Here is a 26,741-nt window from a genome sequence, read left to right on the forward strand (position 1 = left end):
TGCCAAAAACTCAGAATTAGAGTCAACAATGAATAAACCACACCACAGTGCTAATGTATTTACAAACATAATTTACAGAAACAATTAATGGCAGGATATCCAATATCAAAACAACAATAAGGCACAGTCGGTGTGGTCTCATAATACAACTGACTGCCTGAGATGGAGTTATACTTCTACCCAGTTTGCTGGGTGAGAACTTTATATGGATGCATTATGTTTCAGTTTTTCGGCCCATCTATGGTTTCTCATTTGCCATTCCTAGGAATCTAAGCCAGATGAATTTTCATTTTACCCAATACCAAGCTCAATCCCCCTGCAGAACTCATATTTCCATCTACCTATGTGGAAATTGTTTGCCCCTTAATGTTCTCCTCTCTTGATCTCCCTTTCATTATGAACATGTACTTCTGAACTGTATCTATATGGTCAATGAATTCTGTGTTTGAGGTAATCCCTCTTCAGCAGCAGGTCACATCCTCCCCATACACCTAAAATACATGGCTTTCCCTCATGAATCCTCGCAAAGGTACTTTGTTAATGGTGCTGGGAATTGTAGTTCTGAAACTACAGTTCCCAGGATTCTTTGTGGGAAGCCATGTGCTTTGCATATATGGTGTGGATGTGACCCCACAGACAGAAATTGAGGTAAATTGTCCACCTCCTGCTTACCCACCTGTTTCTATAGATTCCCCTTGTCAAACTCAGGGTCCATCCAGTGTCACAGGAAGTCACAAAGCCCCTTAGCCAGTATGGCACAGTGATTAGAGTGTTAGACTAGGACCTGGGCAAAACCAGGGTTCAAATCCCCTGGGGTGACTTTGGGCCAGTCAATATTTCATAGCCTAACTTCCCTCATAGGGTTGTTGTGAGATAAAAATGGAGCTGGGAACTATGTATGCCACCTTGAGCTTCTTGGAGGAAAGTTGGCATAAAAATACAATAATAAAGAAGCAAAGCCTACTGCCTTTTCAAGTTTTTGACTCCCTCATTCTTAGATTTCTGCTTCTACTACTTCTTCTGCTCACAATCCCTCTAGCGTCATAAAAGAGATGAGCCAAGCACAGATAAAGGCTCTTCCTAGTACCCTGTTCCACTGTTACATCAAGGGAGTTCATCCAGTAATTGCTAGAGACTTCACCAAGCCACCACTTCCAGCACTAAAGTCCCCTAGTGCTCGATAGATAAAGATGCTTAGGCTTCACTCACTGATATGGATATCCAAATATGTGAGGTACTTCATCACAGATAGAACCATGAAAATCTGATGCACACAAAGTCCAGGGCACCCTGTCTGGAAGGTGGCCATGTTTATGCCTCTTATCCCAGCGGCACAATACAACATCTACTCTTCTTCATAAGAAAAACAAACATGATAATAGACAGCAAACCAAGCCACAGCTTTGAGGAAACATGAGGATTTATATACACTAAAACCAGTCTTGAAATGAAATTGACAGAGGGTGGCATCCAGTGAAGTGTGTCCTCTAGTGTAAGGACTTTGGACAATGCAGTTGAACTTCTGCTCCTTCTCCTCTCCCTGTATGCTCCCTAAATCTGCTATGGGTTTACCCATAACCCTCTAGAGCAGATCTGGGGAGGGCACAGGGGCACATGGGGAAAGGAGTGGAAAGGAAGTTCATTGTGCAAACAGAAATACTAGAAAAAAGTACTTAGTTATGCACCACTCAGAGTTTCCAAAGGCATTCAGGAATGTATCTCCACTTGCAGAACGCAACTGGTACTCTGCAGTACTAAGGTAAGCTGATAATTGAATGGTGATGAACTCCATCTCCTCTCACTGGATTCTTAACTTTTTCTACTGCCACTGGACAGTGATGCATTCCCATAAATGCTTGTCAACAATTTTTATTTTTATCCATATTTTCTAGCTCAACTAGAAAAGAAGGGTTTAAATGTGTACTGCTTATGTATTTGGAACATGTAGGGAAGAGGGGGGGCACCTGCGAGTATAGGGGATAAAAGAACAAACTATATTCCCTTGATTCACTCAGTTTTTTAAAAAAATGCCTACATATAAAAATGGGAATGTTAACATAACTTTATAGGTAACAAAAACAAATATACAAAATTAAAATGGCATTCCAACCCCTCTTCCAAGTAATTTTCCACTGAAAATTGAATCTGAACCTGAGTTCAAAGGCCTTTTTTTTTTTTTTACCTTTTCTGGTGATAATGCATTTTTATGACAAATATTGGTTTGTGACTGGTAGAATCAGTTGTGGGGTGCTTTGATCCTTTGCACTCTAATTCAGAGTCCTTTATAAGCCTATTTATTCCTGGTTAATGTTTCTAAGTTATTCTCAAAGCCTGCCACGATTTTGTGACATTTTGGTTGGCCCTGTTGCCCAGTTATGAAGTTTGGATTTTCTTCTTCTCATGGGCCAACACAGCTACATTTCCATTTTGAGATATAACAGGCTGTTGTAAAATTTCCTTTTGTTTCCCATTCACAAGAAAGCAATAAATGTCAGCTGAATAAAGCCAGGTACTAAACAAATTCTTTATACATATTTCTTATGGATTCTGCTGTTAGGAAGCAACACCAAAGAGTCCTATGACAGCTTAAAGGTGAACAGGCCTAAGCTTTTGCTCACTAGAGATTTTAGGTTGCAGTCCTAACCTTACATGGTAAAAAGGCCCAGGAATTCAATAGGACTTACTTGTGAGTAGACAAGGTTTGCTGCCTTAAGGCAATGAAAGTTTATGCCATAATCAATTTGTTACTCTTGTTTTTGCTGAAGAAGACTACTCCTCTGGCAATTGTTACAGATTTTAGAAAGAGATGCAAAGATCAAATAAACTGAAATCTATATGTGTTTTCTGTTAAAAATTGCTCCCCTCCCCGGTTTTAATATCACAGAACTATAGAACTAAGCCATCAGTTATTTGTCCCAGAAACAGAAACCAAACCTCAGCACACCACTTTCAGGAACCACTAAATGATCACTCTGCCAAACAAATCAGTTAACTTGGTTGGACATGGGTGTATGTATGTATGTATGTATGTATTTATTGTCCATGTGGCCCACTTTCAGAATAAGTCTTTATAATGATTATTAGCATCTGATTGATGTAGGAAAAATCCTACTCTAGCTGATGCTACAGCATGTAAGCCATTTCCTCCAAAGCCCAGTGCTTAAAAGTTATGTTTTCATCTGGTTATCTTTCAAGGCAACCTGGGTGGTCACAAAAAGCACTTGACATCTTGATGCACTTCAGCAGTTTTACATATACACAAGCTCTGTAGGAAAATAAATTTGTCATTCGTCACCACATATGTTGATCTAGGGAGTGAGGCTCTTTCGACTCCAGCTCCTGTGCAGCTAAGATCGCCCTCTCTCCACTTCCTTTAGCATTTAGCATCTTATTCTTTTCATAGCGTGAAAGAAAATTTTCCTCAAAAACAATGACTTTTGTACACACACACACACACACATACACACACAGTGTTAAAGTTTAGCAGGATGTGCTTCTCATATGTGATAATTATTATTTTTATTTAAATAGTATTAAAAATAAATAAAAATAAAAAGAAATTCTTCTTAGTGGCCTCCAGCATGAGCCAAACATTTAATCTAATCTGTTATCGCTGCTCAGCAGGCAGTCTTGGCAACTCTGATCTATTCTGCTTTGCTTTGGGGAATGCAATAAAGAGCAAAGAACAGCTGGTTTAGGAAAGTCTTAGAAACGTCTCTGTAGTTTACAAAGACAATAATAATATTTTCATATTTGAATGAGTTTAGATACATGTTAAACCACACCAAAGGGGAAAATCAAGCCTTTTCAAAATGTTTTCACAAGTCAAAGAACACTACAAAAATGTTCTGCATCCCTGAGAGTTAAAAGAAATCAAGAACACTGTACACAAATATTCTTTTGAAAAGCCTTTTTTCCAAAAGTGCTTCACATTCGTCTATGCCTTGTTTTAACTCTTATTATTTATGCAACTTTTTAAAAAGCTGCACAAATTTCATAAATAATTATTATACAACTCAAGGTGTGATAGAGTTGCACTTGCTAATTTCTTCTACCCTTCACATGACAGTGATTGCATTCATATGAAATACCAAACCATAGTTTGGCTATAGATAGATGGGCAGAGCTAAGGAGAGTCAAGAATTAAGCTTGAGCTATCCTCCCTCATGTGCTAAGGATTTTAAAGTTGATTTCCTGTTTGTCAACAAACCATAGTTTCCCATTGTGTCCAAGTGCAGTGTACTATGGTTTGCTCCAATGACAGCTTGCTCTTTAAACCAAGATCCCAAACCACAGTTTGATCCTAATTTAAGAGCAAACTATGATTTGAGCAAAATATATTCATTGCTTTTGGATCTAAGAGGAAGTCACTTAAGAATCCTCAGAGGAAGGATAGAGAACACAAGGCTGAGACTCAGTTTTACACAGTTCTGTTTGTGCACACTAGTGCCAAACCATGGCATTAAGAGTCTTATTGCCTCCGCTTTCTTATACAACAACATAATTTACACTTTTAAGGTAAACATGGAAAGAGATAATGCAAGGAAAAACAGCTTTGCAATTATATAGTCACAACTTTGTATTTCAAAAGGCGGTACAATATCAGAGAGCAGGACACAGTTCATTTTGTGGATAGAGATAGAAAGAAACATTTTAAAAAGCAACAAGTAGTGTTTGTGGCCCAGGCAAATTAATTCTCATAAATTTAAATGGAAGGCGTTTAAGCACTATGTGGAACAATCACAGTGGGAATTAAAAGTGTCTGTCTTTGCCTGCACTGTGCTCATAATCCTTTGCTGGGGGACAGTAGCATATATGCAAAATAAAAAAAAGAAGAAAAAAAGAATAATTTATGATAATTAGGTTTAAGTTGGAGCAGCTGGAGGATAAGACACCCCCTGCAAAACATTTTGATAGTACAGAGAAAGGTGATAGTAGACTACAGGGACATTCCAGAGAAAGTTGAGTGTTCCTAAAACCCATTGGTGTCAAAGGACTTAAGCACAATGTAAATTTATCTGGATTGTGTCCCATGTATGGTCACCATAGATCTCATGGCCTAGATTCTCTTCTCTATTACATAATACATTAAGAATAACATTTACTATGCTGTGGTCTCGTGTGTTTATCAAAGGCCACTATTTTGCCCAATGTGTTTAGCAACACCATGGAACTGGTCCAAATCCTACAAATATGTTGAAGGTTTGCTTTAGTCCTCTAGATATGTTTAACTTATATTACTACAAAATCAGCTTTCTTAAAAGGACAACAAACTTTTTTAAAAAATGAAGTAGACATCTCATGTAGTCTTCTGAGTCCATATTTGTATTTCAAAATTTCAAGTGAACATTTCTTGTGAACATTTCTGAGGCATCAGGCATTTTGGGGCTCCTCGCTGATGATTTAACACCCACTATTCCACCTGAGGCTGCCTGTGACCTCTGATATGGCCCTTTTAGCACAGTGCTTCAAAGAGGACAGGACATCAACTTCCTTTATTGCTACCTGGCACTCTCCTGTTTCTTTGCTTGCCTTTCCTTTGATCCTCTATTTGGACTGAGGGGTTTTCCCTGGTCTTCCATTTCTCCCTATGGCTGGGATTACTTTCCTCTGTGACTTCGTTTGAAACATTCCTGAAAACCCAACCTTTTTTCTTGGTCTTCCTCCCTTACTGTTTTTCTGGGTGTGTTTATTTTTTACAATTTTTTAAAGTGTGATAATAATATTAAACTTACATCAACAGTTTCTCCCATATACCATTTCCATATTTTGCATATTTTTTCTATGTCCCCTTCCCCAATGGCTTGTCAATATTTAGGCTGAATGTCTTTGGGCAGCTTTCAATTGCAACTAAATGCTTAGTTTATTTTAAGTGCTATACAAAATAATAAATATTGTAATGATGATGATGATGATAACTCCACTTTGAATCCAAATTATAGGGTTGAATTGAAAGAACCATGAGTAAAAAAATAAAAACCCACTAATGCTATTTTGTAAACAGTGCTGTAGTTGGTTAGGTTCAATAGAAGTTCCCATTCTTCTGCTTGTGCACAAGAATATAGGAAGATGTCTTATAATGACTCAGATCTCTGGCCCATTCAGCTCAGTACGGTCTGCACTAAGTAGTGACAGCTCCTCAGGGTTTCAGTCAGGAATCTTTCCCAGCCCTACCAGAAGATGCCAGAGATTGAACCTGGAACCTTTTGCATGCAAAACATTAAGCAGTGACTCTTTTATAGTATTTGCAGAAGCAGGAGAACAGTTTCAGATTTAGTTCCACTTTTCTGACACACAACACTCCAGAGAAAGGTATAAAACAGGCCTCTTCTCCATGAGAGATCCACAGAAGAGAAATAATAATGCACATTCTGAGGCTGTTCATTTACACACAGGTGTGATGCTTCAAGCCAGAAGCAAGTTGTCAATTAGGTGGTGATCTGCCTTTTCTGGGAACACCCACTGGGAGCTCTCCCAGGTCCTGCAGAGCCTGTGCTCAATCCTGATTTACCAGAGTTTGCACTCTGGACCTGTTGCCTAGATCCTGTTGCCTTGAGACTAAGCAACTGGATAAAGGGTAGTGCCCAGGAGTTATGGCTTAGTGTCCCATGGGGAGAACAGGACAAACTGTACACTATGCCAAGTTAACATAATGAATTTTAAGAAAAGAAACACTTAACTGTAGATGATCTGCTTATCTAGATCAAATTGCAAGACTCCTGAACAGTATTTTCTGAATAAAACACATTAGGATACACATAGGATGCTTTGCACAATGTGTTAGCAATAAAAGGTATACACAATTATAATACGTTAGTATTTACAATGTTGATTTACCTGGTATGTGACCTCTGCAAGTGTAATAGAATTCTTTACAATAATCCTTGCACAGGAAAGGAAGAACTAGTTCTCTTCCCAGTGCCTCCTTCTCAGTTGAGTGGAACAGATTCTGAGCATTCGGCGAACAGTGTGCACATTTGATTTCCTGCAGCATCTTCACACATTCTGTGTTGTTGGTAACTGAAAAGATCTGCAAGCCACAAACCAGAGACATGTAAGCTTTCCCGCCTTCTGCAAAAAGGCCTGTGAACTAATGCAAATATCTGATGCCAGTTTAAGCAGGGCAGTTATACAGGAATACGTGTAAAAGCAGCAATGTCACAGGCAAACACACATAAGTCTAAGCAACTGAGCACCCATAATTCACCAGTATTTTTAGCATGAGTCTGTGTAGTTTTTCTGCAGCCCTGAAAGCCAATCGGTTTAGTCAAAAGCCAACTCATTGCCAGCTCTAGAATGGGATTGCTTGATTATCACTGGCCCCACCCCATATCATCTTATGAAGTTGATCTACAGCACAGTAGAAACCACATTCATCAACAAAAATATGAGTATTTTTGCTTTTAACATTTGGAACACTATCTGAATGAATACACAATGTATAATGAACAGTCATTGAAACTTGTCATAATTAAATTCATAGTTGAATAGCAATAGAGAACCTCAGGCTTAATGACTAAACTTTCCCTTTTGCCAGCAACACATCCATAGAACTGGCCACATCCTGCTTTGGTTTTCATTCCAATCTGATCAACATGGGGGTACTAAACAGAGAAGCTCATGAAGGTGGTAGTGGTAGCTAGCTACTGCGTTTCTGGTAGGTACAACTGCTGTTGGTTTATATGGTTTAGATTGTTTGGCATAGTGATTTCACCAAATCTCATATTTCCTGTCCTGTCAGTATGAAACTTGGGAGCTCATAATGTTTCAAATAAGGATTCATAATTTTTCTCCAGTTTAGTTTTCAATACAAACTGGTGAACAATTTAGTTTATTTTCACCTTTCCATGGTCATCTAAATCCTCTCTCCCTTCCTTCCCTCTCCCATGCATGACAGTCCTCTGTGATATACTTACATGACAAACTCCATACCAGGGATGGTCAACAGGAAGCCCTCGGTCTATGTTAAGATATATTAATCTAGACAATAGAATTTTCTAAAAGTGGATTGTAAAATATTGCCAGCAGTTGCATTTGAAAGGAAAATTGTTATCAAAAGGTCTTTCTTTGTGTGTGTGTGTGAGAGAGAGAGAGAGAGAGAGAGAGAGTGCATGAATGTGATACCCAGACTTTAATGTTCCAACACTCTTTGGATTTTGTATGTGCCATAACAGGGAAATCCTTCCTCCTAGATGACACCAACTTTATTAAATGACCCCATCCCTCATAAGAGAGATTTTCTGCCTGTAGGCCACTATCTGGAAAATATTATGGCTCTCCCAAGAATATAGAAATTGGCCAGTAAAACATTTTGCATTGAAAAGCCCTACAGTCAAAAAGCAACTGCATTTATATATAAAAAAGACATGACAATATTTCACTCCTTGCATGTTCCCATTTATTTGTAACTTATTACCTGAAAGTCAAATGTAATATTTATTTCAGCATGCATATGGATGTCTTTATATATATATATTTCAGATTTTTTAAAATATAATATGGATAATGTCCCAGCCACATTCTGCATTCTGGGAGATTTTACAACCTAGAATCAATTTGATATTCAACACTTAACAATGTTATTCAGACCATGGAGTATGTGGGATATGTGGTGTTTCAGTCTCTGTAACGTCATACTGAGCAGTTCTTTTGGAAAGAGTACAGTAATTTTTCGCTACATTGCTCCATTCATTCTGCTTGAATTAAACATTTTCTATGCCAAATCCAGCTCTATTACTTAATTCAATTTGGAGTCAGCCCATAATTAGTGTATATTGTATCATGGCTCTTCTGAGACACCACAGTACTGTAAAAAAGTTTGGAGTCATCACATTTATTGGCTTGGTGGCAATCACATAAAACTTGGAATCAAATTAGATCAGAGAGAGTGTTTCATCATGCTAAGTGATCTGTCAGTGGTTTCATTACACTTGTGCTAGTGAAATGCACTCAATTCACTGGAACTGTCTTAGCAAAAAAACCCACCTAAATTTAACCATATGACATGTTAAACCACTTGCAAGCATATTTTTCAAGATAGCCTGCACTTGTGAAGCACAGACAATTCAGAAAATGGTACAGTACTCTCCTTTAGCTCTATTATACACTGTTAATTGTTTAAATCCCCAGTGTGGCAACTGTCTCAGCACTAGGTTTTGGCATCTCAAAGCAAAGATGGCCCTTCATCCTTAAGGTCATAAAGGGTATGTCCAAATGGAAGCTTTCTGCACTTCCAATTCGCAACTTCTTTTCCTGGGACAAATGACTGCTACATCTTCCATGGAGGTGGAGGTGGCACCACTGCCGATGGACGAACTGGAAGTGATGGAAGCACCATAGATAAGGGATAAAGAGCATGATGAGGAGAAGGTAGCACTGAGTTGTTGGTAACTGCTGAATGCGTCACCTGATATCACCAAGCCTGAAAAGAAGCCGCAGCTTGGAAAAAGGAAGCTGAGCCATAACCAGGAGAAAGACACATAGGATGCTGAGATGAAGGGGTACAGATTTTTTAATGTTAGTTTGACCACAGAGAAAAGAAAAATGCATCAGACTAGGCCAGGCAAAAGAAGTCCACAAATAAAACTCAAAAGATGGACAACTTATTACTCATTAATTGAGAGATTGCCTTATCCCTTATATACCCAGTAGCTCATTGCAATCTGTAGGAGAGATTCTCTTTCAAGTTCCAACGATCTTAGAAGCCTTTTCCACAGTAAGTCAGAACAGGGTTTTTTGTGGCTCCCCTATTCTGCGGAACTGTGTTCCTGTCAAGAGGAGGCACTCATTATCTGCATTTGCAGACAACTGAATTTGTTTATCTGATAAACTTTCCCAGCTTGGATGAAAATGCCTCTGCCATGGGTCTCTACTTATGTAGCTATAAACTTTTAGATTTATATCCAGTTATTTACTGTGTTGTTTTTGGCTGTGTTTTCTTGCGTTTTGTACATCATGTTAGGATGTGTATGTATGTGTAGAATATGATTAATAAATTATAAAATTAACATTACACATAGTTTCCTGATGGGCTGTGCATAGCTCAAGTTTTACCAAGAGGTAACTGCTGTGTTTTCTTCTAGGCAGCTGCAAGCTTTAAGCAGCTGTTGGAGGTAATTCACTAGAATATTCAAGCTCTGAGCTAATTCTCATGGAACTCCCCTCCTAGGGTAATTCTAACAGCCTCCCTTCTGATTTCTGCAGACAAGTAAAAACACTGTTGTTTTAAAAACAACAAAGAGCATTGTGGTACCTTAGAGGCTAACAAATTTATTATGGCATAAACTTTTGTGGATTACAGTCCACTTTATCAGTTGCATGAATTTACAGGTATATACATACATAGGGAGGGGATACTGTAAACAGGGAAATGAAATGCAGAAAAAGAATACAGACAGTGATAATTACATAATGAAGAGTGGTAATTCACAAAGCAGTTGTTAATAACACAGACATCCTAACTTTGGTAAGACAATTGCCACATACAATGCACTAAAATATTTTGCTTCAAAGGAAATCTGATCAATCTGATAAAGTGGACTGTAGCCCATGGAATATTGTGCTGTAACATATCTGTTAATCATTAAGGTGCCACAATAAATAGCATTGGCAATTAAACTGACCACTGCAGTACCCCTCATAGGAAGGACCATGGGGTTAAACAACATCCCCAAGCACCACTGTCTGAAGATGACCATCCACGTAGGACTGAAACCACTGTAAAGTGGTACCACCCATTTCAGACAAATGCTCCAGAAGGATACTATGGTCAACGGTATCAAAAGTCTCTGGGATATCAAGGAGAATCAATAGCATCATACTCTGCCTGTCTCTCAACATACAGGGCAAGCAAGGCAGTTTCTATGCTAAAGCCAGGCCTAAACTCCAATTGAAATGGATCCAGACAATCAGTCTCATCCAATAGAGCCTGGATCTAGTTAGTAGCAACTTACTCAATGTTGCTCAAGAAGGGGACATTAGCAGTCAGTCAATAGTTGTTTAAATTCTCTGATTCCTGGGAGAATTTCTTAAGTCTAATGTCTTCCTTTAAGCAAAACAAAATAAAAAAATTCCTTCCAGTAGCACCTTAAAGACCAACTAAGTTAGTTCTAGGTATGAGCTTTCGTGTGCATGCACACTTCTTCAGATACACTGAAACAGAAGTCACCAGACCCTTCTATATAGTGAGAAGGTGGGGAGGGGTATCCTTTAAGCAGTTAGGGATAACTTCCTCCTACACAGAGATGTTAATCACCTCCCTGGTTGAGCTAGCCACCCACTCTTTACTTAGTTTTCATTACCCATAAAGGGCAAGGGTCAAGAGCAAATGTGGTCACCTATGCAGATCCAACAATTTTGTCCATATTCTCAAGCCATATCAACTTAACAAAACAGGACACAATGGTGTTCTAGATATCTGTTGAGAGTCACCTGCTGCAGTGAAAGGCATGGTGGATACAAGGGACAGGGACATGGGTGGCACTGTGGTCTGAACCACGAAGCCTCTTGGGCTTGCCGATCATAAGGTTGGCAGTTTGAATCCACGTGATGGAGTGAGCCCCTGCTTTGTCCCAGCTCCTGCCAACCTAGCAGTTTGAAAGCATACCAGAGCTAGTAGATAAACAGGTACTGCTGTGGCAGGAAGGTAAACAGTGTTTCTGTGTGCTCTGGCATTTGTCACTGTGTTCTGTGACCCAGAAACCTGTGTGTGGACAAACACTGGCTTCCTTGGCCTGAAAGTGGAGAAGAGCGCCACACCCCATGTTGAATTTGACTGGATTTAACCATGCAGGGATACTTTACCTTACCTTTACCTTACTTGGATACAAGGATTTTATCCCCCAAATGCTTTACAAAAGTCACAATGGGTCACATTGGTTCATCCACCTTCTTTGGGCAGAGTATAAAAGGCTCCATACTACCCAAAAACTTCTGTTGTGTGGCATAGTAAGGATGCAATGGAGGCAGCAAAGTGCTTCTTCATTATATTCACTGCTATTGAGGAGACTCAATAATGAACACTCAGTTGCATTCATCTGGATTTTTCTTCTACGTGTACTCAAGCTGTTTCATTGCTCTAAGCTCTGGTGATACCAAGAAGTCAATTTGGCTCTACCAAACAGGACAGGGTGCTCAAGGGCAACCATAGTCCACATCATCCACCTAGTCCACAGGTTAACCAGGATTTTGACAGCAGTATCTCCCAGAGTAGCCTGGAAACCAATTGGATCCATCAGCCTCCAAAAGGCAGATGATTCTAATAGGTCTCCAGCTGCTGAAGAGGGAGAAAGCAGCTGAATACCTAAATCTGAACAGGAAATTATAAGACTATGACAAGCAACTGGGGTTAAAACTCCCCACTTTCAGATCACCCTCTTCCCAGCTGGTGGACCAGATCCAGAGTGTGGTCTGCCATTTGCACTAGGCTGATAGCACCCCATGGTTATTATTGTGACCACAGAAGTTCTGAGGCATCCAAGATTTAGTGGCCTCAACATGAATGTTGAAGTCCCCTAGTATCAACAGCCCGGGGTGGGGGGTGGGGGTGGGACAACACTACCTCCAAGACCACTTCTGTTAGCTCAGGCAGAAAGACTGCTGGGCAGCAAGCTGGATGGTAAATTAGCAGAATCCCTAATCTGTTCCAATTGCCTGATAAAAGGCAAAGACACACTAGATTCCCACTCAATAAAACAGGAAGCCTGGAGAGAGAGAGAGAGAGAGAGAGAGAGAGAGAGAGAGAGAGAGAGATCTCTCCAATTTGTACTGTCACAGCAACCCCTCTTCCCTGACTCCCCCAAGTTTGCCCTGACACTGTACCAAGTACTCAGGTAGGGAAAGGTGGGTAAGATAAGTTAAACTCAGCCAAGTACTGGTAACACAAGCCAGGTCAGATTCACCATTCACAAATTGTGAATGAGGGAGATTTTATTTAAAACTGACCTGTACTTAATAACAGCATCTGAGGGCTGGCTGATAACCACAACCACAATTACTCTGGCAAGAGAAGAAGCTGGCATAGCCACCAACTCTCTGCATGAAGTCCCCCTTACTTGGCATGACCCTTCTCTCACACCATACTTTGTCACTGCAACTGGGGCCTGCTGAGCTCTCCCCAGCTGATCCTACTGCAGACACATATCAAAAATCATCAACCCAAGACTCAAAAGAAAAATAAGACCCCAGACTGTGCTTTTAAATTTTAACTGGGCAAAACAGCCAATCTCACAGAATAAAAGGCCCATATAAAGCCCCTCATTCAGTAGATTAACATCCACTGGTGGTGGCCCTTGCCCTTGAGTCCTCCCCAAAGTGGTGCCACCCACATCTGCCCAGCTCTTGCACCCCCAGCTCCCAGAACTCAAGCCTAGGCAGGGCTGCCACCCAAAGCAGCAAAGGGTGGACTTCCGCACAGCTGACAGTGGAAGGCCAGCATTGTTGGGCATGAGAGAGAGGAGAAGCAGAGCAGGGGTTGGGCAAGGAATGCCCACAAGCAACGTGGTAGTTGCAGTTGTTGCGTCCTGCAAAAATTCAGACTACTGTATTGCACATGAAATGAACAAAAGCTGACTAGGCTGTAATTTTTGTGTCTTCTTTTTAAATATCTCTCACTACATTACTTTCTTCCCTTTTACTACAGTGTTTAAGGCTCTTGGGACACTGGGGTTCCTCTCTCACAGGCCTTGAGCTGCTAAGCTGCTCCTGCTTGCCTCCTCCAAAAGCACAGGAAGCAGCTCTGTAGTGAGCACCCCTGGAATTTGACACTCCAGATTTGCCTAGTTTGCCTTTATGGTTGGATTGGCCCTATGAAATACGCGTTAAGGACTCACTCACATAGGGACTTCCCTCACCTATGGTGGCACACGCACACACACACACACACACACACACACACACACAGCATCAAAGGTGTGCCCAGAGAAACAGGCCTAATGGGGTGTGAGGAAGTCTCTATGTGATCTTGTCTCTGTGTGGTATGTTAGTTCATACTGCTCTCGTATTGCAGACTTAGCCTACTTTGCAATATATGAGTTCTGGTACACAGGAAATAGGCTTATACCAGCTCAGCTTTATGCCAGCCCAATACTGCCTACTCTTGAGTGGCAAGCTGCTCTTAGCTTGAGGCCATTCACATAATCTGTTACCTTATTCTTTTGACTAGGACCTTCTGCATGCCAAGCAGGTGTTCTACCACTAGCTATGATTCCTTTTCAGATTACAGATCAGTTACCTGAGATCCTGTTAACTGATGATGTCAGGGACTGGGACTTTCTGCATGCATCAGTTCCTACAGACCCTGTTTCACTCACTGGCAAATTTGTCATGGGCATGGCAAATGTGGATTAATTTGAATAAATGCACCCCTCCCCCCAAATGTAAAATGTATCTTTAAGAATGAGCATACATTTTTTTTTAAAAAAATCAGATTTGTTATACTCAAATTAGTTTGCTGTTTCCAAAAGCCATATGTAGAACCATGAAATTATAGTGGCTTAAGCTTACAGTATGCTTACTAATTATTATGCCTACTGACTGATTCATAACATATGTTAACTCATCCTTTAATCTCTACCCAGGAAGCTGAAGCCAAGAGAAGACAGGTGAGATAAATATGCAGGGACTTGTAGTTTACAAAGTTGGGTTGGCACTATTAAGCTAAAGGTGAAAGGGAACAGGCATATAGGAGCATAATTTCTTCTGATTTTACAAGAGAATCTGGCCAACACAACTTGTACCATTTCACAGGGTGCAAGGAGGCAAGTCAGCAGAAAAATCATAGCATTCAGTTCTGATGTTAATATGAAGCAGTATTTGGTATACAAATAATTATTCCTGCTAACAGAATGCTTTCAAGATGGTTCAGCTGCTAGTTTCAGCATATGCTTCATTTGGTACTATAGTACTAGATTATGTCATTAAGGAGTTCAGTTTCAATTTTAGGACAATATGTAAATAGATCATTGTACCAAGGCAGCTGTTACAGGGACCCCAAGATGAGTTATTTGTTTAGTTGGATGTGTTCAACAATAGCTTTTGTTGAAGAAAGAGCCAGAGCAAACAAATGATTGTAAAAGGGCACACTTGAAAACAATTACTTTTCACCCGTTCCCTGACAGCCTTGGCTGTGAAACCAACTAAGGTAGAGAAGATCACCGTGTTTGACAGCCTGTAAGAAAACTTTAAAAGAAATAATGCACAAAACTTTAATATGTCATTATTTGCTTATGAATTTAGAGAATCAAATGGTAAATGGAGAGTAACCCAGAGCACCAGAAGGTAGGGATAAAATGTCAATGACATCATGCAAATAAAACAAAACAAAATAAAGATGATAAAGGGAGACTGTAATTTCATGTGTCTGTGCATTTTCTGTTGCAGCTTTGCACTACTTAAGAGGCTGGCAGCATTTCATTAGAAATACAGATCAATAATTTGATCATTAAATTGCCAGAGGGTTGACAAATGTAGTCTTAAACCAAGAGGCTTTTTGTGATTAGAAATGACTGCTGAGTGTGCTTCATTACTTTTAAAAACTGCTGAAACACTTATTTCTTATCACCCTTACCCTTGTCTGTGGGTGGGTATATCATAAGTGCAGTGTCAGAGCACAGCCACAGGGATGTACTTCCTGGAGCATTTCCAGAGCACCCTGTTCAGAGCCTGCTATCACTAAATCTACTAGATGCATTTCGCATGGAAAGTCATCCATTATGTGCCACGTGAATCAGAAGTGGCAAACTTTCCAACGCACACTCACCTGAGAGTAAATCCCATAGAAATCAATGGGACTTGATTCTGAGTAAGCATGAATAGGATTGCACTGCACATGAAAATGGAAAAAAAATGCATATTTTTGTCCATCTGGTACACAGACATGCAAAAATGTTTATTGCCAAGTTTTGTTTAAATGAATGATATGATATATATATGGATATGACATAGCATGAAATGATGGGTTGAGATGTACATTAAATCATGTCCTTCCAGTTAAAAGTGTTTTTAGATGTCACCAGCCACAAAAGAAAGAGTGCTAAGAAATCAAGTTCCGTAGCTGGGTAGAAATGTAACTATTCTGTAAAGTCTGTCTCACCTTTAATCCACCACAGAGAGCTTATTTATTACAGGGAGATTTCAGAGAGTCCATCCAGCAGATGCTGCTGCTCATTTCTAGATGTTACTAACAGGATAAACTAAGGACACCCCCCTCCCCGCTTGACTCTGGCATTTGTGGGTTTCAGTTAGAGACTTTAGGAGGTTATCTGAATGTAGTTAGTGTGTAGTTTAATGTGATTACCACACAGGAGCTTTGCTGACACTACCTCTGGCCAAACATGCGGAGAAAATATTCAGCCAAACTCCTGCTGCATCTGGTAAGAATAGAGTTTCCTTTGCTGAAATCCCTGCAGCAAAGACAGCTCTCGCTCATCTGGGAACAGAGGCGATAGGACAAATGCTCTCTCAAAAGGCATGAGCATTTGGACAGAGCTGGGGACTGAAGGAGAATGATGTTCTCCAGTTTCACCCATTAGCGAACCAACCAACAAATACAATGGTGTTGTTGTTATTCTTTTGCCATAAGCAACAGGACTCTGTGTGTGGGCAGCAGTTTAGTGGGGAGGAGGATAAGTCGACCCCTTTTTGTCCTATTGATTTTTTCCCTATTTGCATGACTTGAGCAAATTAAATGATGCAATATGGCTTTTTGTTACAAAACAAAGTGAGAGATACCACCCAGACACATATGTTGATTCGTAGAAGCTGTTTACATGAGAATGGAGTGAAATCTACCGTGAACTGAGCATAAAAATTCGATTCAGGCTGGGTATTTTTTTTTTATTATGCTTGGGCCAGAAAGACTGAAACACAAGTTTTCCAAGACGCTCTCAGACCTTGACAACTGCAGTGTTGTAACGGAGGAATTCTTAATTAAACCTAAAAGCTGGAAGGGGGAGCAGGGGGAAAGAGGGGGCAGTGAGAAAGACACCTGATTGTTTATTTCACGTGCAGTGATTCTCAATGACATTTATTCATCACGTTTCCCTCCCTAGATCCAGCATTACACATTGCCCTTCTGATCGAAACAATAGCCTGAAAAACTTAGAGAACACCAACACGCTGGAAGGCAGAAGAACAGCAGACCCCTGAACAGGCGCCCTTCTTATTCCAGGATGCCTAGGATTTTTCATTTATCCTCAGAATGCCATCAAGTGTAATGACGTTAAAACTGTCATGCTGCAAAAAAGCAAATTCATTCTCTCTCTCTCTCTCTCTCTCTCTCTCTCCCTCCCTCCCTCCCTCCACATACACAATCCAGTAGATACCCTCCTTTTATCCCGTTTGAGAAAGATCCATTTGCAACCGCTCCAGTTTGTCGAGGAACAACTTCAGGGAATCCTCCCCCCCCCCATCCCCTTTTCTCTCTCAAGAGCAAGGGACCGACCTAATCCGTGGAAGAGCTCGTAAAAAGTTTGTAGAGTCCTGGCATCATCTGCTCTCCCAATCACCATCTGCTACCCGAAGTTTCCTGACCAAACATGTGGAGAGAATCGTACACACTTTTCTACCCTCAGAAAAAATAAACGGGGAAACCACCGCCACCTTAATTTACAGTCCCACGGCTGCCAGGGAGCGTTGACTGACTCCAAGAAAACCCTCCAGACTTTATTGGCAACATCTCTGCCCCCCCATCCCGTCCCATGTCTCATCCAGACCGGGACGAAAGTCTACCTGTTTTCTAACTCAGCTTCTTTCTGCTGTCTTCTAGATGGGACCACCTGACAATTGGGGTTTCCAGGGGCTGCAGCATCCCTTCACTATACAGTAGTACACAAAATTTCCCAAATTTACCCCCCCCCAATAAATTGTTATCCTAGATTGTTAACCTGCGGTCAAGGTTTGGGTTTTTTTTGTACAAACTATCTGCCCCGCGTCCAGATTTTGACATCGCCACTCTCTGAAGACCCAGCATCAGTGACCATCCAAAACCTTGTAACAAATTTTCCAAGGACTGTTGTGCTTGAGGTACAACAGAAACCTGCAGGAACCAACACACACACACACACACACACACACACACACACTGCTCCTGAAATTAGCACCCCATCCTAGAAGAGACGGAAAGGAAACAAGGGCACAACAGTATCAAAGGTGCCAGGATCCATGAGGAACAGCAGCGCTATCTTTCTTACACGTTTATGCTCAAAACTAAGTCAAACTATACTTAATGGGGCTTACAGTGCGAGCCAGTTGAAGTTCACTTGCAAGAAAGTTCAACGGAGTTTATTCCCGGGCAAAAGTCCGTTTGGGATTGCAGCCCTCTCTCCTTTGCTAAGCCTGAGTTTGGGATAACATGTGGGTTGATGAAAAAATCTGAGCCACTCCAGAGCTTCATGGGCTCCTTGGCCAACAGAAATCAATCCAGGTGAAGACGTCTACCTATCCCCCACCCTCACCTTTCTCCTCTACTGCTTGAAGCACCCAAGCTCAGGCCACCTTTGACTGCTGGCCTTCTCACCGCCTTTGCAAGCCTGCTGAAGAGGAGAGATGCAGACAGATACAGGTCCACCTCTCCTTGGTTCTCCCCAAGGAGTCTCCTTTCACCCTCCCAGATCACGAGGAGGACCCCCCCCCCAATCCTCCTCCTCCTCCTGCTGCTGCTGCTCAGGTGAGCCCTGGAGTGTGTAGCCCTCCCACCCGCCGCCGCCGCCGCCGCCGCGCGCCTTACCTTGTTCTCCACGTGCAGCGAGCCCTGGCTGTCCGCCCTGGGGCAGCAGGAGACGCGAGGGTAGAAACCCCGGCACATGAGTTCCCCTCCGAGGGGCGGCTCCAGCAGCATCAGCCTCCTGTCTCGCTTCTTGAGGCGCCTGGGGGGGCTGCCGTTCAGGCACCTTCTCCTCTTGGCCCCCCCGCTCTCCCCAAAGCGGGCCTCCCCCTCGAAGAAGCAGAGGACCACGGCCACCAAGAGCAGCTTGAGCGGGAGCATCTTCAGAGCGACCATGCCTCCGCGAGCTTCGCTGGCAAATCCCAAGGCAAATCCAAGCTTTCCGTGTTGTGTGTGTGTGTGTGTGTGGGAAACCCCTTAGATCCGGGGGTGGAGGGGGGGGAGAGAGAAAGAGACAGAGAGAATAGGGGGGGGGGGAGGCCTCCAAGGAGGGAGTGATGTCTGAGGGACCAAAAAAAAGAGGGGGGGGGAAGAGCGCACGTCGCGTGTGGTGTAAGGGGGGGGCGGCGGCGAGGGAAAGGTGCCGCGCAGTTTGCGCGGGGAAGTTTGCGCGAGGGCCGGTTTAGTTGGCGCGGCTGAGGCGTCGAAATTGCCGGCGCGAAGGGCTCCCGCGTTGGCGCGCGAAAGAGAAGACGAGGAGGAGGTGGTGGTGGCGGTGGCGGTGGCGGCAGCAGCAGCAGCAGCAGCAAGTCCCTTCTGGTCGTTCCATAGAAAGGCGGCCGCAATTCAGCGAGGACAGCCTGGCTGGGGTGATGCCTCCTCTGCTGCTGCCGGCGGGAGCTGGAGCTCACTAGGGCTCTCATGTTTCGCTCCCTCTTTTCTTCTTATTTTTAAGCAGCGCGCGGGGAGGTGCTGCCACCGCGCGCCCCTTCACGTCACCGAAAAGAGGGACTAGCGGGGAGAAGAGCGAGAGAGCGTGTGCGTGCGTGTGCGGCCGTGCGCGCGCGCTGGGGAGAGAGGGGAAGCGGACGGTCACGGGGCGCGAGCGCGCGGGGAAGGCGCGCGCGCACGGACGAGGCGACTGGCGGGCCGGCTGTCTGACTGGTCGGCGCGCTCGCGCGCGCTGGGCCGAAATGCCTGAGGGAACAGAGAGAGAGTGGCGGGGTTGCGGGGGGCACATAAGCAGCAGCCACCGTTGGCTGAGTGGAAGGTCCGGCAGCGACAATAGCAGCAGCCGCTGTGAGGAGGGACAGGAAAGAGGCGAGTGAGGAAACTTGAGGGACTAGCCAGCCCGTGGCCCCAGGGACCCTTCTTGAGCAGGACTGAAGAATAGAAGGACCCCCCCACACACACCTCCTCAAAAGATTTGTGCATTGCAAGGGGTTGGATTAGATGTCCCTCTTGGACTGGTCTAACTCTGCAATGCCAGCAGACCTCCTGTGCTTTCAATTGATTCAGTATAGTGTGAGGTAGCCCACTTGGCCGCTCTGCAGAACTGGCACGGTTACAGGTGCCGCATAATACTCCTTCTGCATTTGCAAGATCTTTTCATGTGGCAGCAGCTACACTTTGCAACTCCCTGCTGGTTGGCATCAGGCAGGCGTCTTCTCCATACTCTATTTTTTTTTTTTTTTTTTTGGCACCTGCTAAGAACATTTTTGCTGAGGCAGGCCTATCGGATCTCGACGTGTAGTTGTTGAGGTGTCTTTACTGTTAATTTTAATATTAACAGTAATACAGTGGTACCTCGGGTTACGGTACATACGCTTGAGGTTACATACGCTTCAGGTTACAGACTCCGCTAACCCAGAAATAGTGCTTCAGGTTAAGAACTTTGCTTCAGGATGAGAACAGACATTGGGCTCCGACGGCGCGGCGGCAGCAGGAGGCCCCTTTAGCTAAAGTGGTGCTTCAGGTTAAGAACAGTTTCAGGTTAAGAACGGACCTCTGGAATGAATTAAGTACTTAACCCAAGGTACCACTGGAATGTGATTTTAATATTTCCTGTAAACCTGCTTAGAGGTTTTATTACAATCAAGTAGTGTATAAATTTTGTTAAACAAATTAATAAATTAAATGTCCTCTCCTGGAAGCCCTCACCTGCAGAGATTTGGTGGACGGCTACTAGAGAGAGGAAAAACTCTGGGGTTGTTTCTGTCTTTCTGTGCTTAATAATAATAATAATAATAATAATAATAATAATAATAATAATGGATCTCCTTCCCAAAGGAGACCCACCTACTGCCTCTCCAGCTATTCTTTAGGCACCAGGCCAAGTCTATCCTATTTATTTAATTTGCTCCATATGGTTTTGCATCCCCAATGGATGTTGTTTTTAACACTACTAGGGTGTTTTTTGTTTTTTCTTTGTTCATTGTAATTGTTCATTGCCTTGGATATCAACAATAGGAGATCCATAATTTTCAAATAAGTAAATAATGTTTTTGTACATATTTTATAGCCTTTATCCCTGTGAGATGGAAGGGGCCTATCATGGACTGTAGCACCGAGAAACTGGCTCCACAGAAGCAGTGCATGGGTTACTTCAATTAGCTAGCAGCTAATTGAAGTTTTTAATGGTTCAGCTAACCATCGATGAAAACCTGTTCCTTGATCTTAGGAACCATCACCCACAAAATTTGGTTAAGATATTTTAAGAGATGTCCACATCCACTGCAAAAAGAAAAACAACTTTCCAAAATACACTCTGTTTTGTATATGTTATTAACATGTCCTAAAGTCATCTTAGGGAATATGGGTGGCGCTGTGGGTTAAACCACAGAGCCTAGGACTTGCCTATCAGAAGATCGCGGTTCAAATCCCTGTGACGGGGTGAGCTCCCGTTGCTCGGTCCCTGCTCCTGCCAACCTAGCAGTTCGAAAGCACGTCAAAGTGCAAGTAGATAAATAGGTTGGGATACCCGGTGGGAAGGTAAACGGTGTTTCCATGCACTGCTCTGGTTCGCCAGAAGCGGCTTAGTCATGTTGACCACATGACCCGGAAGCTGTATGCCGGCTCCCTCGGCCAATAAAGCGAGATGAGCGCTGCAACCCCAGAGTTGGCCACGACTGGACCTAATGGTCAGGGGTCCCTTTACCCTTTACCTTTTAAAGTCATCTTGAAGGTTGCATTCTGTGATCTTCTTGATGGCAGTGGCTCCTTGGAAGTTGTGACAGGGTCAGTAGAACAAGTATGTGCAGAATGTATACATACCTGTGCATGCATGTATATTCATGGTCTTAATTCTTTATATCTTTTTCTGTGCTTTCACCTGTGCACTGGGGAAAAGGCACCACTGGTTTTACAGGTGAGAAGGAGCAGAGGGATATCTTTTTTCTTTGGTTTAATATAAAATAGGCTGCAAAACTGATTATTCTTTCTCATTTCATGAGTTTTTCTGATGTTAACTGGATGCTTCTATGATATCCACGTGTACTACTAGATGAGTGGAAGGATCAGAGCTCACTAGGTGGGTTCCATAAATCTTCCCTTTGCAACATGTGCTATCAGTTTAAGGCTGGTGCTGTGGAAACTGTGAGGCTGACACAAACACAGCTTTTCAAATTTGCAAATCAAATGCATTCGTTTCCTTTTGGCAACAGCTAGAAATTGCACCATGTGGATCTGTGAAATTTGTTGAGCTCAAGGCTCGCTCTGAATGTTATTGCCAGCAACATCTTGTGCTTTGCAACATCTTGAGATGTTAAGAAAGAAAAAGGTAATGCAGGAGTACATAAAAACCTTATCAGCCGCACACATCCCAGTTTAACTAAGTGAGAAGGAAGCAGTAAAATATAAGCCACATTGAAATTGAAATGTGGTCTATATAACTTATGCAGGGCTAGCCCAGTAGCTGGATGACTAATGAACAGATAAAAATTATTTCCTTTCCCCTTTAGTGTCATGCTAAATTAAGTATTTATCAGGGTTTATGAGCAGCTGTGCCTGCAACCTCTCATGGCATCCAGTTCATAAACATAATTCTTACATCAGATGTACATGAGGATAAAACATGGTTTGTTTATTCTCAACTGAAAAGGAAGTATCAATCATATTGTAAAGTCTTCCTATTTGTGTTCTGTGGCCTAGTTGAACAAAAAGTTCCCTTTTTAATAAAAAATGTTCTGTCTCCATAGTTCTTGCCACCAAATTAACCAATTGTGTGTTCTAAGGGTTCACAATATTTGTACCCTGTCTTCTAAGTTATGGTCTCCTTGTCAATAATTTATTTACTAGTGTTGGCATGCTATGAGAGGGTGCCAAATTAGTCTGATTCTCTACTTCATTGTGGCAAAGTGGGTAAATTGGAAGATGGTGGTTTTTGCTCTCTATTGAGTTCAGTCAGTGGAGTTTGACTTACTCCATAACTTGCCAGTGTTGGAGGTAGGTTCTGAGGAAGCACAGGACCTGACAACTTCCTATCATGGTCCCATTTCCACGTAGCTTGGGTCATCCCTTCACTGGTGAAGTTGTATCAGCAATACAAATATGCCAACCTGGACTTGTGCTGATGTATCTGCAAAATTATGCTTATAGATCTTTACTGGTGGACTGCACATCTTGAAGTGGGACTGCTGTATAATAATACCCCCATCCCATCCTGCAGCCGGCATATCTCAAGAATGGGGTTGCATCCAGAGTCTGACAGGTGCTAAGTCACCAAAGTTTATCCGCTGACATTAAACCTCTTAAATATATTCTGAGAAGAAATGCTCACCTTCCTGGATTATTCTACATGTGCTACAAATACTCCAGATGTTAGTGTCACGGCTGTTTCTAGGTAAATATGTGAATTAAGATTTTAGATTGTTATTTTTTAAAATATTTGTTCTAAGAGAAAATGTAAGCAGGTTGATGCAGTCACTTAGATCAAATTCAGATGCCAATTTGTTCAGGAATTTTGGATATGAGAATAAAACTACTTTATCCCTAAAGAATTCTACCAAAGGCACATCAAGCCCTTATGAACTCTGACTGAACTTATGGCAGAACCAACCATATTTCAAAATAATAATAGTAAATAAATACATAGCCCAAGATGTGAGAAGGGTTTACAGATGTTGAAACCATTTGCTCTGGGCTCTTTCTGATTAAAATATATATACCTATGTACTTTACTACACAGGTGTTGCTTCCCTTGTACAAAAGTAGGTTGAAAATGGGATCCCATATATACTAGTCAGTCCAGATATATTCAGAGCCCCAGTACTAATGGAAAAGAAACAAATTGAACTGAGGTTTGTCTCTTTAAGAAAAACACCTCAACTTAGGCCTTTTAAGCATCTGCCTGTTTTGCTTTTGCTTTAAAGATTATCATTTTTTAAAGTTAATTTATGAATTGTTTCATATGAGGCATCCCAAAGAAATTTACATTATAAAACAGATAGAAGATTTATAACCCAGGTAACAAATCTTCCCAGCGCAACCAGTTTGCACTATTAAACTTTCCATTAAATTATGTTATTAATTAATACACTTGGTATTACTGAGAATATTCAGCGCATTGCATCCCTGTTTCTTGTGCCTATGGCTCCCAAATCTACTGTGGCTCATAAGGTTTTCCAATTAATAGTGTATGATGGCTGACTTATATTAATATCTTTGAAACTGATGTCATTGGAGATTTAATAACATCCTCCATCCTCTCATCTAGCCTGTTTATGAAAATCACTAGGCAGTTTGTTGGCCCAAGACTAATTGTAGTACCATATCTACTGTACAATGGACCACACATTGCAAGTTTTAGCAGTTGCAGCAACATAACTGATCACATTGTCTTCACTCCTTTTCAGCTAGGATGGTAACTTCGCCTACTTTTGTAACCCACACCCACTTTCACCCACTGTTGTAACAAGTAGTTAAAATTGGTTTTGATTACTTGTTTAGTGCTGGTGTCAGTCTTATGAGAAATCACATGTGGGGGAGATGTTGATCAGGTTTGAAGAATAATTCCTGGTATTATTTTTCAGCAAGAAATTCCCGTGCACCTTCTTTAACGTACATATTGCGGCACAGGAATAAATCTAGTGCAAATCATGGAAACAGTCCACCCTTTCCCCCTTCTATATATTGTTTATTTCACCATGTATTAATGAACTGTAACACAGGCTGTGTTCCAGCCTGCTTAGTGCCTTTCCCATAGCCAATATTTCTCTCTCTCAAGCTCTGTTAAGTATTGTGCTTTAAACTCATACTACATTAGCATAATTTATGTCATGACAGATCCATAAAACAACATTTTCCAGATTACTGAACACATAGCTTCATATAACCCTGTCTGTGCCAATTATGAGTTCATCTACTAGCAGTTTTGGACTTTAAAAAATTCAGACAGGGATGAACTGAACAACCGGCCTTCTTTTGTCTTATTCATGTCAAAGAGCAATTCCTGTTTTTGGCAACTTTGGCCACTTGCAAACACATTCATGTTGTGTCCATGCCAGCAATGCTAAGTAATGACTGCTAAATTTTGTTCTTTATCTGCATGTCCCTCGCATTTTGGAGGGTGGGGGACACACCTTAAACTCAAGCATTCTTAGTCTTGACTTTTATAAACAAAGGGATTTGTCTTTTGGGCACTAGGTGGCAACAATATCAATATATCTTACTCAAGTTAGGCTGCAATCTTACCTCACTTTTTGCTGGGCTCTGTGTGTCTTGTCTGTGTGGATTGGGCGGCGGTATCCCTCCACTCAGAGCTGGTCCACCTATGAGGCAGGATGGGGCAGCTGCCTAAGGTGGCAGAACCCAAAGAGGTGGCGGTGAAGCAGCAGCAGCTTCTGGCAAGATCTCACAAAAATCTTGTGAGATTTCACAAGAGCTCCATGAGATCTTACCAGAACCTGTTAACATTACTGCTTTTGGGGCACTGCCATTTGACCTAGGTAAAGAAAGCTTCAGCGGTGTGTGTGTAGAGCTTTTGCCGGGATGGGGTGGGGTAGGGAGGCACCTTCCTATCTTGCCTCAGGCAAGGATGGGCCACCCCTCTCTCTACCCATCCTTCCCAATCTCCACCTGTGGTGTTACACTGTGGCAAATATTGCCATTTCGGCATCCTTTTTGCACCCATTTTGACTGGTTCCAAGTATTTTAAATGTCCTCAAGAAAATTCTTCAGCATCTTAGCACAAATTTGTCCTGATTTATACATGTTTGGATGCAATTTTGCCTAATACACAAAATTTTGCAAAGCAATTATCCCTAATATAATTTCCTTTTTATATGTTTTTTTTCACTAATATATGCTTTTCTATGCACACATATTGTTGTATATGTATTTTGACGCACATTCCTTGACTGGAGACCGGTATTGCAAAATTTGGAGAAGTATAAATTTTGAAGGATGGCTGTGTTTCACTTCTCAGGTTTCTCTCCCAGAAAGTGTGGTTTAGGGAGGTTCATCTTTAAAGGTCAACTGAATCAGATTTCTCATTAATCCCTAATCATTCCCTGAATATCATCTGACTAAGGATAGCAATCAGTTTACAACTAGACAGTTGCCCAGTAGCTGTAACAACACATTTTATAAAGTTACTGCAGGCTCAAAACATGACGCAGCAACTCTTCCTTGAAAGAAAAGAAAATATCTTTATTAAGACCAATAGCTCAGCAGCAAGCACAAGGACCAGAAGTCAAAATTCCAAGGAACATGAGCAGGGCAAGAGGTTTGTAACTGAATGGAAGGTACAAAGATGTCCCAACGGTTGACACAACCATCCTTCAACAGGATGAGATCACTTACAAAACTCTCCCCCTCTACAGTTCCTCTGCACATGCACATACCATCTTGGGGAGAGGAGTGTATCTAAAGGTGTTGCCTGGTTCTCAGCAAGAAGACTATATTTACCCCTCTGCCTTCAGCTTTGCCACCACTTCATCCTGTTCTGTCCTTCCCTCTGTTGGTTGAAGGATCTTCCCTTTCCTGCTTCCACAGGAGGGGTGTTGGGGAGAGCTAGTAGGTCTGCTTTCTCTCTGATGTCTAGAGTCCTTCAGCCCTTCCATTCCCCACATCTGCACCTGTTCCTTCCTCCTCAGTCTTTTGCATCTGGGGCTGCCAAACCATGCCAGATCCTGATGGAGCT

General features: G+C 42.1%; 1 protein-coding gene across 2 annotated transcripts in view; it reads right to left on the minus strand.

Moving 5' to 3' along the window:
• HHIP (hedgehog interacting protein) overlaps window positions 1-19,054 on the minus strand; it is a 79,205-nt gene extending 60,151 nt beyond the window's left edge. The window contains exons 1-2 of one of the 2 annotated variants that reach the window (XM_081875325.1): window positions 18,725-19,054; window positions 6,838-7,030 (exon numbers count right to left, since the gene is read on the minus strand). In XM_081875325.1, coding sequence (XP_081731451.1) covers window positions 6,838-7,030; window positions 18,725-18,997 — 466 coding nt within the window. In that variant the 5' untranslated portion in view covers window positions 18,998-19,054. The remainder of the gene's footprint in view (window positions 1-6,837; window positions 7,031-18,724) is intronic. The other variant, XM_081875326.1, reaches the window with a different exon arrangement.
• Window positions 19,055-26,741: the final 7,687 nt, after the last annotated feature.

This window comes from Podarcis erhardii (assembly GCF_964252035.2).
Source record: "Podarcis erhardii genome assembly, chromosome: 9".
NCBI classification, from domain to species: domain Eukaryota; kingdom Metazoa; phylum Chordata; class Lepidosauria; order Squamata; family Lacertidae; genus Podarcis; species Podarcis erhardii.